The sequence below is a fragment of the Gobius niger genome (assembly GCF_951799975.1).
Source record: "Gobius niger genome assembly, chromosome: 12".
NCBI lineage: Eukaryota > Metazoa > Chordata > Actinopteri > Gobiiformes > Gobiidae > Gobius > Gobius niger.
Genome location: NC_136863.1, coordinates 12,937,541 through 12,951,774, shown reverse-complemented (window position 1 = coordinate 12,951,774; position 14,234 = coordinate 12,937,541). Strand labels below are relative to the sequence as shown.

Here is a 14,234-nt window from a genome sequence, read left to right as displayed (position 1 = left end):
TTGCTTTTTTGGCCCTTTTCCGTCGCTTTTTGGTTACATTTTTGTCGCTGCTTTGTGGCTTTTTTGTTGTGTTTCTATCATATACAGTACATCATATCATCTATCATATAGAAATGTTCCTAACATGTCACTTTTTAGTGATGAGATATGTTTCACAACTTTCAGGGAGCAATACTCTCACGGTGATGTAACAAAACTAGCAGTCCATAAAAAGGCTGTGTACAAATGCATTGCTTTTACTGAAAGACAAAAGTAATTTATTCAACGACCCCACACACAAACACATGTATGGGGCCTTTAACTCTAGTCTATATTAAAGCCATAAGGTGTAGTAAAATCCAATAAGAGCATGCTGCATGTGCACTAAAAAAAAGAGGCAAGATAATAAGGCAATTACGCCTACAAACAAATTGCCCAGTCTTGATAACCATTCACACACTGAGTCTGAGCATTGGCCAAGAGTGGACAAGTGTCTGTGGGATAAAGGTCTAAACCAGGTCCAAACCACTCCCACATGTAAAAGAATAACCACTTTCAAAAGAGGTGGCGTTGGGTCCCCCGGGTGGATCTGCGGTTTTCCTGGTTCGGTTTGGGTCGCGGGATCGCGCTATGTCGTCGTTCCGCGCAAATCTCTTCATATCTCTAACTTTGGGTCTGTTTTTCTCTGTGCATGCAAACGGCGACCGCGCAGAACATTATGGTAAGTATGGTCACGCTCTTGCGCAATATCTGTGCACAGTGAGCTTGCATTCATACGAGTATTATTATTTAATTGTTTATCGACTACGTTGTTGATTTGAAGTAGCTGATGATAGGCTATTTTAAAAATCTGTTTGTTTTGTTTGTGCGTGTTGTTGTTGCTTTTTGCACGAATTATTTGGCCTACTTTTGCACCCGTATAAACCAAATAGAGAGAGAGAACAGCGGACAGGAGAGCCGAGCGCAAAAGTGACAGAGGGAGAACAAGTGTCCGTGAGAAACATTTGCCTAATATGGTCAGAAGAGAGAGAGAGAGAGAGAGAGAGAGAGAGAGAGATAGAGAGTGAATATAACTTTATTGTTTGTTCAAAAGAGCCGAAATTTGTGTTTCAACACGGCTCAATCAGTAAAAATACACACATGAAATAATCCATCCATCCATCCATTTTCTTCCGCTTCATCCGGGGCCGGGTCGCGGGGGCAGCAGTCTTAGCAGAGATGCCCAAACTTCCCGATCCACACACACCTCCTCCAGCTGTTCTGGGGGAACCCCGAGGCGACACCAGGCCAGCTCGGAGACATAGTCCCACCAGCGTGTCCTGGGTCTTCCACGAGGCCTTGTCCCACTAGGACATGCCTGGAACACCTCCCGCGGGAGGCGACCAGAAGGCATCCGAAACAGATGACCTAGCCACCTCAGCTGGCTCCTTTCGACGTGAAGGAGCAGCGACTCTACTCCGAGCTCCTCCCGGGTAACTGAGCTCCTCACCCGATCTCGAAGGGTGCGCCCAGCCACCCTGCGAAGGAAACTCATTTCGGCCGCTTGTATTCGCGATCTTGTCCTTTCGATCATTACCCAAATCTCATGACCATAGTTGAGGGTGGGAACGTAGATCGATCGGTAAATTGAGAGCTTTGCGGATGGAGCGTGAGATCCACATGAAATAATAACACAGGAAAAAATATCAACATAGAGTGCAGTGCTACCGGGCGCTATTTAGGACAGTGACTGCAGATGGAATGAATTGAATGAGATTTAAATGTTTGTTTTTTTTCTTGAAAGTTTGATAGTAAGTTTCCGTTTGTTTTAGCTATCAATTGGATACTGACCAGTAGACCTTCAGTTTTGAGTTTGGTGTGGCTACATCGAAACTGGAAAACCTGAGTCAGCGCATCTTCTGCCTTTAGGAAAGATGAATGTAGTAGTTTAATAGTTTGTTTGAGTAAAAAAAAAAGTATCTCAGTGATTCAATCTTTAAGTGGCAAAAGCTTCATGTGATACATAAAATAGATATAGTTTGTTTCTTTTAGCATATTTTTCTGGCATGTCCTTTGGGAATATTTGTATTATTACATAATTTTATCCTTTCTTTCCTCAAATTTTGTCACTACTGACTCGTAAATCAGACTTTTATGCTCAAACAGTTTCTCAGTACTAACAATAAAGTAGCATTTTCGCAGGTACTTCTTTACTACTTTTTGCCTGTTCCTGAGTAAAAGTTTTTAAAAGTAAAGTTACTCTTAGCCTACTATTTTAGCTACTCCATCACCTCTGATTACATGTTCATATCATGTCTTTGCAGCTCCTGTTGTTCAGACAACACTGGGCAGCTTGAAAGGCACCTATGTCCCTGTGAAGGACAAAGAAACTGGTGCACACGCCTTTTTGGGCGTTCCGTTCGCCAAGCCGCCTGTAGCCGCTCTGCGCCTCGCTCCACCTCAGGCTGTAGAAGGATGGAACGGAGAGAAGGATGCCACTCAGCAGCCGCCAATGTAATTCATCGTTTATCTACAAGTTGATTAATAACATTTCTACTGTTAAACATTCTTATTCCAGATGCATTCAGAATAAAGCAATTTCAGAAGAATTTTACTCTATACTTGGAATGGAAGTAGAAATCCCAGACATTTCCGAGGACTGCCTTTACCTCAATATTTACACTCCTGCAAACAGAGCTCCTGATGTCAAACTCCCAGTAAGAACCAGCTCCATAGTCTGATGTAAATATATGCTTTAGACAAAGTGCATTGAATAAAACATTGTTCTTTACAGGTTATGGTTTGGATCCATGGAGGGGGGCTTGTTTTAGGCTCTGCTTCTTTCTATGACGGCTCTGCAATGGCTGCTTATGAGGATGTAGTTGTGGTGTTGATACAGTATCGCTTAGGACTTCTGGGATTTTTCAGGTGAAAATAAACTAGGTCTCTTTGTTTACTTTTTGGAATCAACATGATGATTTGGAAATCATATACAACCTTTTTCCAACTGAACTCTACATGTCAAACTAATGTGCATATTTTGAATAATGAAAGTCCTGTATTTATTAATTTCAGCACCGGTGAGCCGGACATGGCTGGAAACTTTGGCTTTTTGGATCAGGTTGAGGCTCTGAAGTGGGTGCAGCAGCACATCCACAATTTTGGTGGGAACCCAGATCTTGTCACTATATTCGGGGAATCAGCGGGAGGATCGAGTGTGTCCTACCTGGTAGGTAACACAAAGCAGTTGATACTTTAACTCGACATACTACAGTACTTCTAAATGTTCTAATGTTACAGCATCTTTCGCCTTTGTCCAACGGTCTGTTCCATCGTGGCATTGCACAGAGTGGTACAGCTGCAGTTGAATTTACACAAACGGACCCTCTTCCAGTTGCACATGTAAGTGTCTGACTCATAAAGTATTCATATAAGATACACAAATGTGTTTTAGCATTAGGGATGCGCCAATTCTGATCGATCCAAGAAAAATATTACTAGTATCTATTTCAATTTTTTAAATATTGAATCGATATCTGATTTTGGTTCCACTGTTGAAAAAGATTACTTTAATGATTTAATCTTGGTGCATCGGACACAATGCGCATGGCAGGGTAGTCCAATTCAGGTCGACCGTAGACCTGTTTTTTAGACCTGTTTTAATGCGAAAGATAATGGAAAAATTAACTTCCCTTCCCTCAAAAAAGTGCAATCAAAGAAGAACAAGATAATGTGCAAACAAGACATAGTAGTAAAACTAAGGTGTCTTATGTACAATGAATAATGAAACTTTTAAAAGGGTAAAAATACAAATAATCTGGAGGTTTAAATAGTGCGGCTGCTGACACCGCACTATTTAAACCTCCTGTAAACCTCCTGTATCGGTCTGTCGTGGTGAAGAGGGAGCTCAGTCTGGGGGCAAAGCTCTCGATTTGCCGATCGATCTATGTTCCCACCCTCACCTATGGTCATGAGATTTGGGTCATGACCGAAAGGACAAGATCGTAGATACAAGCCGCCGAAATGAGTTTCCTTGGCAGGGTGGCTGGGCGCACCCTTCGAGATCGGGTGAGGAGCTCAGTTACCCGGGAGGAGCTCGGAGTAGAGTCGCTGCTCCTTCATGTCGAAAGGATCCACCACCTGTGGATAAACATCTTTATAGTTATCAGTCTTTGTAGTTCTACGTCCTAACGACCTAACTCACACCTGAATTTCAGTGTGAACGGCCCTACTCTCAGATGATAATAATATAATAATGCATCGGTTTTATATTGTGCTCTTCTGGACACTCAAAGATGCTTTACATTGATATTATTCATTCACTCCATACTTGGTGGTGGTAAGCTACTATTGCCACAGCTGCCCTGCGGTAGACTGACAGAAGCGAGGCAACCAGTCTGCGCCATCGGCCCTCCGTCCACCACTAACCACTCACTCACTCACCATTCCCTGCCTAGCTTCCAAGGTCTGACAGGATCTGGCATAGCAAAGGCAGCATGGCCACTGCTTACCTGCCTATTGATCTGTCCTGGGCTGAGTCTCAGCCTCCTTAACATGACAGATCTCTCCAGGCCTGGCACGAAGGAGATTGTTGTGCAATGGGGATGCCATTCCTGTTCATGGAGAGGATCTCTTTCTGTACAAAGATTACAGCCTCTTCTGTAACACTTTGAAGGAAATTCTTCAGGAATAGGCTTACGTTGGGTATCAGCAGATACTCAAGCCATGGAAATCTATATCAAAACGATCTAACCTGGATTGGTGCGTCTCCAATCACTCCGGTTCCTAACACTTATGAATTGTTCCATAGATGGTTGCAAACATGTCTGGCTGCAGCACTGAAAGCACTGACATTATTCGAGACTGTGTGAGAAACCTTGATCTTCAAAAAATAGTGGAACTCGCTCAGGTGTTGTTTATTTTGTATTATTTATTATCGTGTTTGCTGTCTCATCCTCTTACCTTTTCTCACTATTCCATAACAGACAAACAAAGTGATGTCTCCAGTACCTGTCGATGGACTTTTCTTGACCAAATCTGTGGATGAGGCGTTCCGTAATCATGAGATTATAAAGGTTCCTTTCATGACGGGTGTAACAAGTGACGAAGGCGGCTGGTTACTGGCCGGAGTAAGTAATAAGTATTTAGACACACTTCACACACACATATTTGATTTTTCTGCTTCTCGCTCAGTTTTTTTCACCACCAAACTGGACCGAGGGAATGACTCGGGAGGAGGTTAAGAGCAGCTTGTCCCTGTTATATTCTGATGTAAGATTTGCATTCTGGGTACAGCTTCATTCTATTTGAGATTTTATATTGGTCTAACTATAAGTGTGTTTTTGTTTTAAGCCTTTAGATGTAGCATTAAATTTAATAATAGATGAATACACCGGAAAAAGTGAAGACCCCCAAAAGCTTCGGAAGGCCTTTACTGATTTGGTCGGGGATTTCATATTCAACTTCCCTGCACAGAAAACCATCAATGCCCATACAGGTTTGACATAGCACTACAATTGGCAAAACATACAGAAGATCTGTAATGAAACATATACCACAGAGAGCAGTGTACTGAAGTCCTGATTATTTGTATTCGCTCTAGATTCTGGGGCTCCTGTGTATTTTTACGAGTACAACTTTGTCCCTCAAATGCTGAAGAAAACAAGGCCCGATTTCGTGGGAGCGGACCATGCAGATGATCTCTTCACTGTGTTTGGATTCTGCTTCACAACTACACATGTGAAATTGAATGGTAGGTGCATGGTTTAATTTTTATTTGACCCTCTTTAGACTTACCCTTACCCTAAATCTAGATATTCAACACTCATTTATTCAATCAATTCTCAAGAGGAGTGCTCCAAAGAGGAGAAAGACGTCTCCAAAACTGTTATGAAATACTGGGCAAACTTTGCTCGCACTGGGTAAGTACCACCATTTAAGATATGATTGTACAAGTATTACTACTTAGTTAGTGATGCATTGTTACTGCTTGTGCTAAAGGTCTCCTAATGGGGATGGACTGGTGCACTGGCCGGAGTATGGACAGGAAGAGAACTACCTGGTTATTGACACGGAGCAGGTGGTCCGTCAGCAGCTGAGGAAAGAGCGCTTTGAGTTCATGACTCAGACGCTCCCAAAGATCTCTGGTACAAAGTGTCTGTAGGCTCTCAGTCGTTGTCCATTTTCAGTGAAGGTTCTTGAGTCATCTTCTGTACTCTGTAGTTGAAGTGCCGAACGTTTCGCCTCTCATCCAAAAGGCTTCGTCAGCGCACTTAGGTTCAGCTCAGTCCGCAGCCCAGATATAGACCACAGGGAGGAGTTCAGCTTGACCAATGGGCGAGGAATGTGCTTCTCTATGGTCCTCATGGCGGGGAGCTGACATTGCTGTAACACCACCCCCTTCTGGCCAGCGGCAACTCCAAAAGACATTTGGTAGACAGGATTTTAATGGGACTTCAGACCTTCCTAGAACGGCTTAAAAGCCTGGCTCCAAAAGGTTTTTCTTTTTCTAAAATTTACTATGACCCATGACAACGCTGGGGTAGGTGAAATATTTTTAACCACTTGGGACCTTTACTATGAATGGGGCTGAATAGGTAATCATCTAGCTCTAATTATTATATCTATGAGCTTGGCTTAATTGGCTTAAAGCAAAGCTGAACTCCTCCCTTTTGGATGAGAAGCGAAACGTTCGACACATCAACTACTGAGTACAGAAGATGACTCAAGAACTTTCATTGTCTGGTACAAAGTGCATGAGCTATCAGTTCTCTTTCTGATGGACTGCACAAAATATTGTCTGATTCTGATTATGCTCTTTAGTATTTGATGGATTGCTAAATCACCAATTACATGTTCATATTGTGTCTTTACAGCTCCTGTTGTTGAAACAACTCTGGGCAGCCTTAAAGGCACCTATGTGACTGTGAAGGGCAAAGAGACTGGTACACACGTCTTTTTGGGCGTTCCGTTCGCCAAGCCGCCTGTTGCTGCTCTGCGATTAGCCCCACCTCAGGCTGTTGAAGGATGGGATGGAGAGAAAGATGCCACTCAGCAGCCGCCAATGTAAAGCACCTTATAGAAGCAAGTAGCATTAGTAGAAGTACAATATCCATAATCATTTTTCCCTCAGGTGCATTCAAAATAAACCATTTGTAGAACTGCTTTTCTCTGAACTTGGACTGAAGGCAGAAATCCCAGATATTTCAGAGGACTGCCTTTACCTCAATATTTACTCTCCTGCAAACAGAGCTCCTGATGCAAAGCTCCCAGTAAGAACCAGGTCCTAGCTCAGATGTGAATACACACAGTAGACAAAGTACTATTCAGTATTATTCAGTAATAAAACATTGTGATGTCCTTTATAGGTCATGGTTTGGATCCATGGAGGGGGGCTTTTTTTTGGTGCTGCTTCTTCCTATGATGGCTCTGCAATGGCTGCTTATGAGGATGTAGTTGTGGTGTTGATACAGTATCGCTTAGGACTTCTGGGATTTTTCAGGTAAAAATGAACTGGGTGTCATTGTTTCCAATTGGAATCAACATCCTGTATAACAAAAGAATATAACAAACCTTTGCAACAACTATTTTCAAACTAAACTCCACATGTCAAACTAATGTGCATATTTTGAATAATGAAAGTCCTCCAATTATGAATTAATTTCAGCACCGGTGAGCCGGACATGGCTGGAAACTTTGGATTTTTGGACCAGGTTGAGGCTCTGAAGTGGGTGCAGCAGCACATCCACAATTTTGGTGGGAACCCAGATCTCGTCACTATATACGGGGAGTCAGCGGGAGCAATCAGTGTGTCTTTCCTGGTAGGTAATACAAAGCAGTAGATACTTTAACTTGACATAATACAGTACTTCCAAATCTTTTTTTCATGTTACAGCATCTTTCGCCTTTGTCCAACGGTCTGTTTCATCGTGGCATTGCACAGAGTGGTACTGCTGCAATTGGAATTTTGCTAACAGACCCTCTTCCAGTTGCACAGGTTGGTGTCTGAAATACAAAACTGACCCATAAAGCATCCATCCAAGTGATACAATATTTGTATCAGGGATGCACCGATTCTGATGATCGGATCTGCCGATCCAAGACCAAAAATATGTTTATTTTTTTATATATTGAATCGATACTGGTTTTGGTTCCACTGCTTAAAATAAATACTATTTACTTGACTTAATCTTTGTGCATATGGACATATGCACATGGCTAGGTCTATTGATGTAATAAAAGCCCTTTAGCCACTGTAAAAGATCTCAACATTTGCATTTTAGTTAATGGAGTCACTGATATAACAATGCAATGCACAGTTTCAATAATAATAATAATAAAAACTGTCAGTGGTGATATAGGCTCTCGCCCCCGCACGCAACTACATCCTGCACGACCAGCCCTGCTTGCTCTCACTCTGGCCTCACTCCCACCCCGGCCTCAGTTGTCCCGGAATCACCCAATGCCTCTGACGCGCAGGCTCTCATCCGTCCCTAGCCTCACAAACCTCACTGGCCGCTGCGACAGTCATCCACAAGAAGTTCATTGCAGGAGATATAGGTACCAAAAGTAGTAACCCAAATAATACACAAGTAAAAGTAAAATACGAAAAATGCTGAGTAATTGTTTGAGCGTGAAATTCACATTCATGTTTCAGATAAACAAAACTTGTAATAATGTGAAAATCCCAGTATTAAAAAAAAAAAAAAGTACAGTTTCTTCAAAAAGTTACTCAAGTACTTGTACTTGAGTAAATGTAACTGAGTATTACCCTCCTCTCCGTAGAATCAGCAGCCCTGTACATGACGTAACATAGCGTTTTTGATTAGTGGGGTCTGAAGAATATTTGTGCCAAATATGGTGTAATTGCATAATTTGCAATAACAAATAACATTTTGATCTTATGTTTCCATTGTACTCAGCCATTGTTTTCCATTGTATTGTTGTATTGTATTGTTTGTAACAGTATAAACAAACTAGTAGGTATGGATAAGATTTGATAATCACTGTCAACAATTCCTCTTATTCCTGTGTCCATCTTCTCCATCCTGCAAACCCAATTCCCATGTGAGCAACAAATTGTATTTTTTTTAAGGACATTTTTCAACCATCGCATGTGTTGGGTATCGGCACATACTCAAACCACTCAAATCGGTACCAAAACTATCAAATCTGGACCGGTGCATCTCCAGTTAGTCCAGTTCCTAACACTTATTAATTGTTCCATAGATGGTTGCAAACATGTCTGGCTGCAGCACTGAAAGCACTGAGATGATTCGAGACTGTATGAAAAACCTTGATCTTCAAAAAATTGTGGAACTCGCTCAGGTTTGTTTATTTTATTTATCTATCATAGTGTTAGTTGTCCCATGCTCTTACTTTTGCTTACCATTGTAATACAGATTGTAGAATTGAGGTATCCATTAACTATTGACGGACTTTTCTTGACCAAATCTGTGGATGAGGTGTTCCGTAATCATGAAATTATAAACGTTCCGTTCATGACGGGTGTAAATAGGGATGAAGGCGGCTGGTTTCTGGCCAAGGTAAGTAAAAGTATTTTGACACACCTCACACACACATATACTGTAAATACCTTTTTTTTTTCTGCTACTCCCTCAGTTCTATTCACCACCAAACTGGACCGAAGGAATGACTCTGGAGGAGGTTAAGAGCAGCTTGTCCCTGTTATACCCTGATGTGAGATTTGCATTCTGGGTACAGCTTCATTCTATTTGTGATTTAATATTGGTCTAACTATATGTGTGTTTTTGTTTTAAGCCGTTAGATGTAGCATTAAATTTAATAATAGATGAATACACGGGAAAAAGTGAAGACCCCCATAAGCTTCGGAAGGCCTACACTGATTTGCTCGGAGATTTCCTATTCAACTTCCCTGTACAGAAAAGCATAAATGCCCATAAAGGTTTGACATAGCACTACAATTGGAAAAACATACAGAAGCTCTACAATGAAACGTATAACAAAGAGAGCAGTATACTGAAGTCCTGGTTGTTTGTATTCGCTCTAGATTCTGGGGCTCCTGTGTATTTTTACGAGTACAACTTTGTCCCTCAAATGCTAAAAGAAACAAGGCCAGATTTCGTGGGAGCGGACCATGCAGATGATCTCTTCACTGTGTTTGGATTCTGCTTCACTACACATGTGAAATTGAATGGTAGGTGCATGGTTTAATTTTTATTTGACCCTCTTTAGTCTTACCCTAACCCTGAATCTAGATATTTGACACATTTATTTTCATTTTATTTTCAGAGGAGTGCTCCAAAGATGAGAAAGACCTCACCAAAACTGTTATGAAATACTGGGCAAACTTTGCTCGCACTGGGTAAGTCCCATCAGTTAAGATATCATTGTACAAGTATTACTGCGTAGTTAGTGATGCATTGTTACTGCTTGTGCTAAAGGTCTCCTAACGGGGATGGACTGGTGCACTGGCCAGAGTATGGACAAGAAGAGAACTACCTGGTTATTGACACGGAGCAGGTGGTCCGTCAGCAGCTGAGGAAAGAGCGCTTTGAGTTTATGACTCAGACGCTCCCAAAGATCTCTGGTACAAAGTGCATGAGCTATCAGTTGTCTTTGTTGATGGACTGCACAAATATTGTCTGATTCTGATTATGCTCTTCAGTATTTCATAGATCGCTGAATCACTGATTATATGTTAATATCATGTCTTTCAGCTCCTGTTGTTCAAACAACTCTGGGCAGCCTGAAAGGCACCTATGTCCCTGTGAAGGGCAAAGAAACTGGTGCACACGTCTTTTTGGGTGTTCCGTTCGCCAAGCCGCCTGTTGCTGCTCTGCGATTAGCCCCACCTCAGGCTGTTGAAGGATGGGATGGAGAGAAAGATGCCACTCTGCAGCCGCCAATGTAAAACACCTTTTAGAAGCAAGGCGCATCAGTAGAAGGACAATTTCCATAATCATTTTTCCCTTAGGTGCATTCAAAGTAGGCCAGCTGTAGAACAATTTTTCTCTAAAATTGGACTGAAGGCAGAAATCCCAGATGTTTCCGAGGACTGCCTTTACCTCAATATTTACTCTCCTGCAAACAGAGCTCCTGATACAAAGCTCCCAGTAAGAACCAGCTCCTAGCTTTGATGTAAATACACACAGTAGAAAATAAAATATTATCATGTTCGTTGCAGGTTATGGTTTGGATCCATGGAGGGTCGCTTCTTTTTGGCGCGGCTTCTTCCTATGACGGCTCTGCAATGGCTGTTTATGAGGATGTGGTTGTGGTGTTGATACAGTATCGTTTAGGACTTCTGGGATTTTTCAGGTAAAAATGAGCTGGTTCTATTGTTTTCAGTCTCTTTGTTCCCTTTTCTGTCTAAGCATCCTGTATAACAAAAAATGTACCAACTTTATTGAGTACTATTTTTATGCATATGTGCATTTACAAAATTCACAATTATTGATTGTTTACACATTTCAGCACCGGTGAGCCAGACATGGCTGGAAACTTTGGCTTTTTGGATCAGGTTGAGGCTCTGAAGTGGGTGCAGCAGCACATCCACAATTTTGGTGGGAACCCAGATCTAGTCACTATATTCGGGGAGTCAGCGGGAGGATGGAGTGTGTCTTTCCTGGTCGGTAACACAAAGAAGTTGATTCTTAAACTCGCCATACTACAGTACTTCCAAATCTCTGTTTCATGTCACAGCATCTTTCGCCTTTGTCCAACGGTCTGTTTCATCGTGGCATTGCACAGAGTGGTGCAGCTGCAATCGGATTTATGCAAACGGACCCTCTTCCAGTTGCACAGGTTAGTGGCTGAAATGCAAAACTGGGATGGTGGCTCAGTGGTTAGTGCTTGTGCTTCACATCTAGAATGTCCTAGGTTCACTTTTGAGCCAGAGGAGGCCTCTGTGTAGAGCCTCTTTCCTCCGTGTTTCTCCTACCACTAAAAACATGTACAATAGGCCAGGACTAGGGTGTATTTGAGAGTGCGAGTGTGGGACAATGATTTGAAATTAGCTCATGGCTTACATGGTTTAAGTGCTACACAAAACGTGTGCATTTAAAAAAAAAAAAAAGTTTTTAATCTGTAAAGCACATTACATTGTGTGTTGCACTCATGTGTGAAAAGTGTTTTATAAGTAAACTTTGATTGATTAATCCATTGAGTCAAAAAAAATGAAGCAATGCATTAGCACATTGTATTACTCCTAATACTATTGAATTGTTCTGTAGACGGTTGCAAACATGTCTGGTTGCAGCACTGAAAGCACTGACATTATTCGAGACTGTGTGAGAAACCTTGATCTTCAAAAAATTTTGGAAATCGCTGAGGTTTGTTTCATTCTTTCTTTCTGTTTTAGCATTACTCTCGGCCACTTACTTTTGCTTACCACTCTCATGCAGATAATGGAGCTGTCATATCCAATAACTGTCGATGGACTTTTCTTGACCAAATCTGTGGATGAATTGTACCGTAATCATGAGATTATAAAGGTTCCTTTCATGACGGGTGTAACAAGTGATGAAGGCGGCTGGTTACTGGCTGGAGTAAGTAATAAGTATTTCGACACACCTCACATACACATATCTGATTTTTCTGCTACTCGCTCAGACTATGGCACCACCAAACTGGACCGAGGGAATGACTCGGGAAGAAGTTAAAAGCATATTATCCTTCTTCTACCCTGATGTGAGATTTGCATTTCAGTTAATTATTATTCTTGTTTACATTTTTCATCACTAACTATATATTGTCTTTGTTTTCAGCCTAAAGGTGTTGCATTAAATTTAATAATAGATGAATACACTGGTAAAAGTGAAGACCCCCAAAAACTCCGCAAGGCCTTAACTGATTTTCTTGGAGATTTTATATTCAACGTCCCAGCACGGAAAACCACAAACGCTCATAAAGGTTTGACACAGCACTGCAATTGTACACATATGTTGCAAAATAGACCTTTATAGACCTTTTACTGAGAAATGTGTGTCATTAAACGGAACAATGTATTAAGTCCTGGTTGTTTTATGTTGTTTTAGATGCTGGGGCTCCTGTTTATTTTTACCAGTTCAACTTTGCCCCTCAAATGCTGAAGAAAATGAGGCCAGATTTCGTGGGAGTGGACCATGCAGACGATCTCTTCACTGTGTTTGGATTCTGCTTCACAACTACACATATTAAAATAATTGGTATGTGTTACAATTCAATTTAAAGTCCATCATTTAGACTCAACTTGATTTATTTGTGCTGCTGTTCTCTCTTTTGAACTAGATTTTTGGCTAGGGTGTATTCTATTTATTATATTATATTTTGTTTGTAGAGGAATGCTCCAAAGATGAGGAAAACGTAAGCAAACACGTTATGAAATACTGGGCAAACTTTGCTCGCACTGGGTAAGTACTAGGAAATAACGATACACTTATTGATTAATGTTTAAGTACTGCTTAAATTACTGATACGTGGTTTCTTTGTGTTTATTTGTAGGTCTCCTAATGGGGATGGACTGGTGCACTGGCCAGAGTATGGACAAGAAGAGAACTACCTGGTTATTGACACAGAGCAGGTGGTCCGTCAGCAGCTGTGGAAGGAGCGCTTTGTGTTCATGACAGAGACGCTCCCAAAGATGCTGCAAGAGCTCGAGGGGAAAGAGCACACAGAGCTCTAAAGCAACTGCAGCCTGGTTTCTCTCACGAACATGCAGATCATACATTTACCATCAAACAACAAAAAAGCAACTATGATAATAATAAAAGTGTCCATTGAATGTGGCACAATAGTGTCAGGCTGCAGCACATACAGTATGGGTTATTCTCTTGACTCCAACTGTTTACTTATTGTCTCTTGTGGGTAAAAACACGCACAGGTCAGAGTCAGTGTCAAAAAAGCAGGAATAATAAAGAAATGAAAGAACTGGCTTTAAATCTGAATTAGTTGAAAAAAATATGACTTTGCTCAACAATTTTCCTGCATAAGTTCATCAAAATTATGGCCTAAAACATATTCAGTTGCAGTTTGGGCTGAAATTTTCACATTTTTGGCAAAAAAAACCTTGTCTTTCCTTTAATGAAATGTTTGCAATATGCTCGGATTTGATTTTTTTAGCGTTTGTTGCATTACAATGTAGTATTTGATGTGACTCGCTTCTGCCTGTATAAACCCTGATAACAAATTTTCTATCAGCTGTAAGTGAAGGTAATTGTAAAACATCCAGCCAGATTAATTATTCAGTCTGCACACAATCATGCCTCCATCTTGTGGGAGCTACACAATCACCATACCAGCCTTGAAGAATCTGC

At 41.3% G+C, this 14,234-nt stretch overlaps 2 protein-coding genes across 2 annotated transcripts; both read left to right on the top strand.

The window, feature by feature from the left end:
- Positions 1-566: 566 nt before the first annotated feature.
- LOC306971259 (uncharacterized protein) lies at positions 567-13,603 on the top strand (the record flags this gene model as incomplete). Its single annotated transcript, XM_079567481.1, has 25 exons — positions 567-700; positions 2,283-2,472; positions 2,537-2,675; positions 2,753-2,886; positions 3,034-3,187; positions 3,259-3,360; positions 4,769-4,867; positions 4,944-5,087; positions 5,152-5,229; positions 5,311-5,455; positions 5,561-5,710; positions 10,231-10,303; positions 10,383-10,528; positions 10,659-10,848; positions 10,916-11,054; positions 11,126-11,259; positions 11,416-11,569; positions 11,644-11,745; positions 12,174-12,272; positions 12,345-12,488; positions 12,553-12,630; positions 12,708-12,852; positions 12,978-13,127; positions 13,259-13,331; positions 13,423-13,603. The coding sequence occupies exons 1-25, from the start codon at positions 610-612 to the stop codon at positions 13,601-13,603; spliced, it is 3,234 nt and encodes a 1,077-aa protein (XP_079423607.1). The 5' UTR covers positions 567-609.
- LOC306971934 (pyrethroid hydrolase Ces2e-like) lies at positions 9,094-10,152 on the top strand (the record flags this gene model as incomplete). The annotated part of the gene is made up of 5 exons (XM_079568373.1): positions 9,094-9,285; positions 9,360-9,503; positions 9,580-9,657; positions 9,739-9,883; positions 9,989-10,152. The coding sequence occupies exons 1-5, from the start codon at positions 9,187-9,189 to the stop codon at positions 10,150-10,152; spliced, it is 630 nt and encodes a 209-aa protein (XP_079424499.1). The 5' UTR covers positions 9,094-9,186.
- Positions 13,604-14,234: the final 631 nt, after the last annotated feature.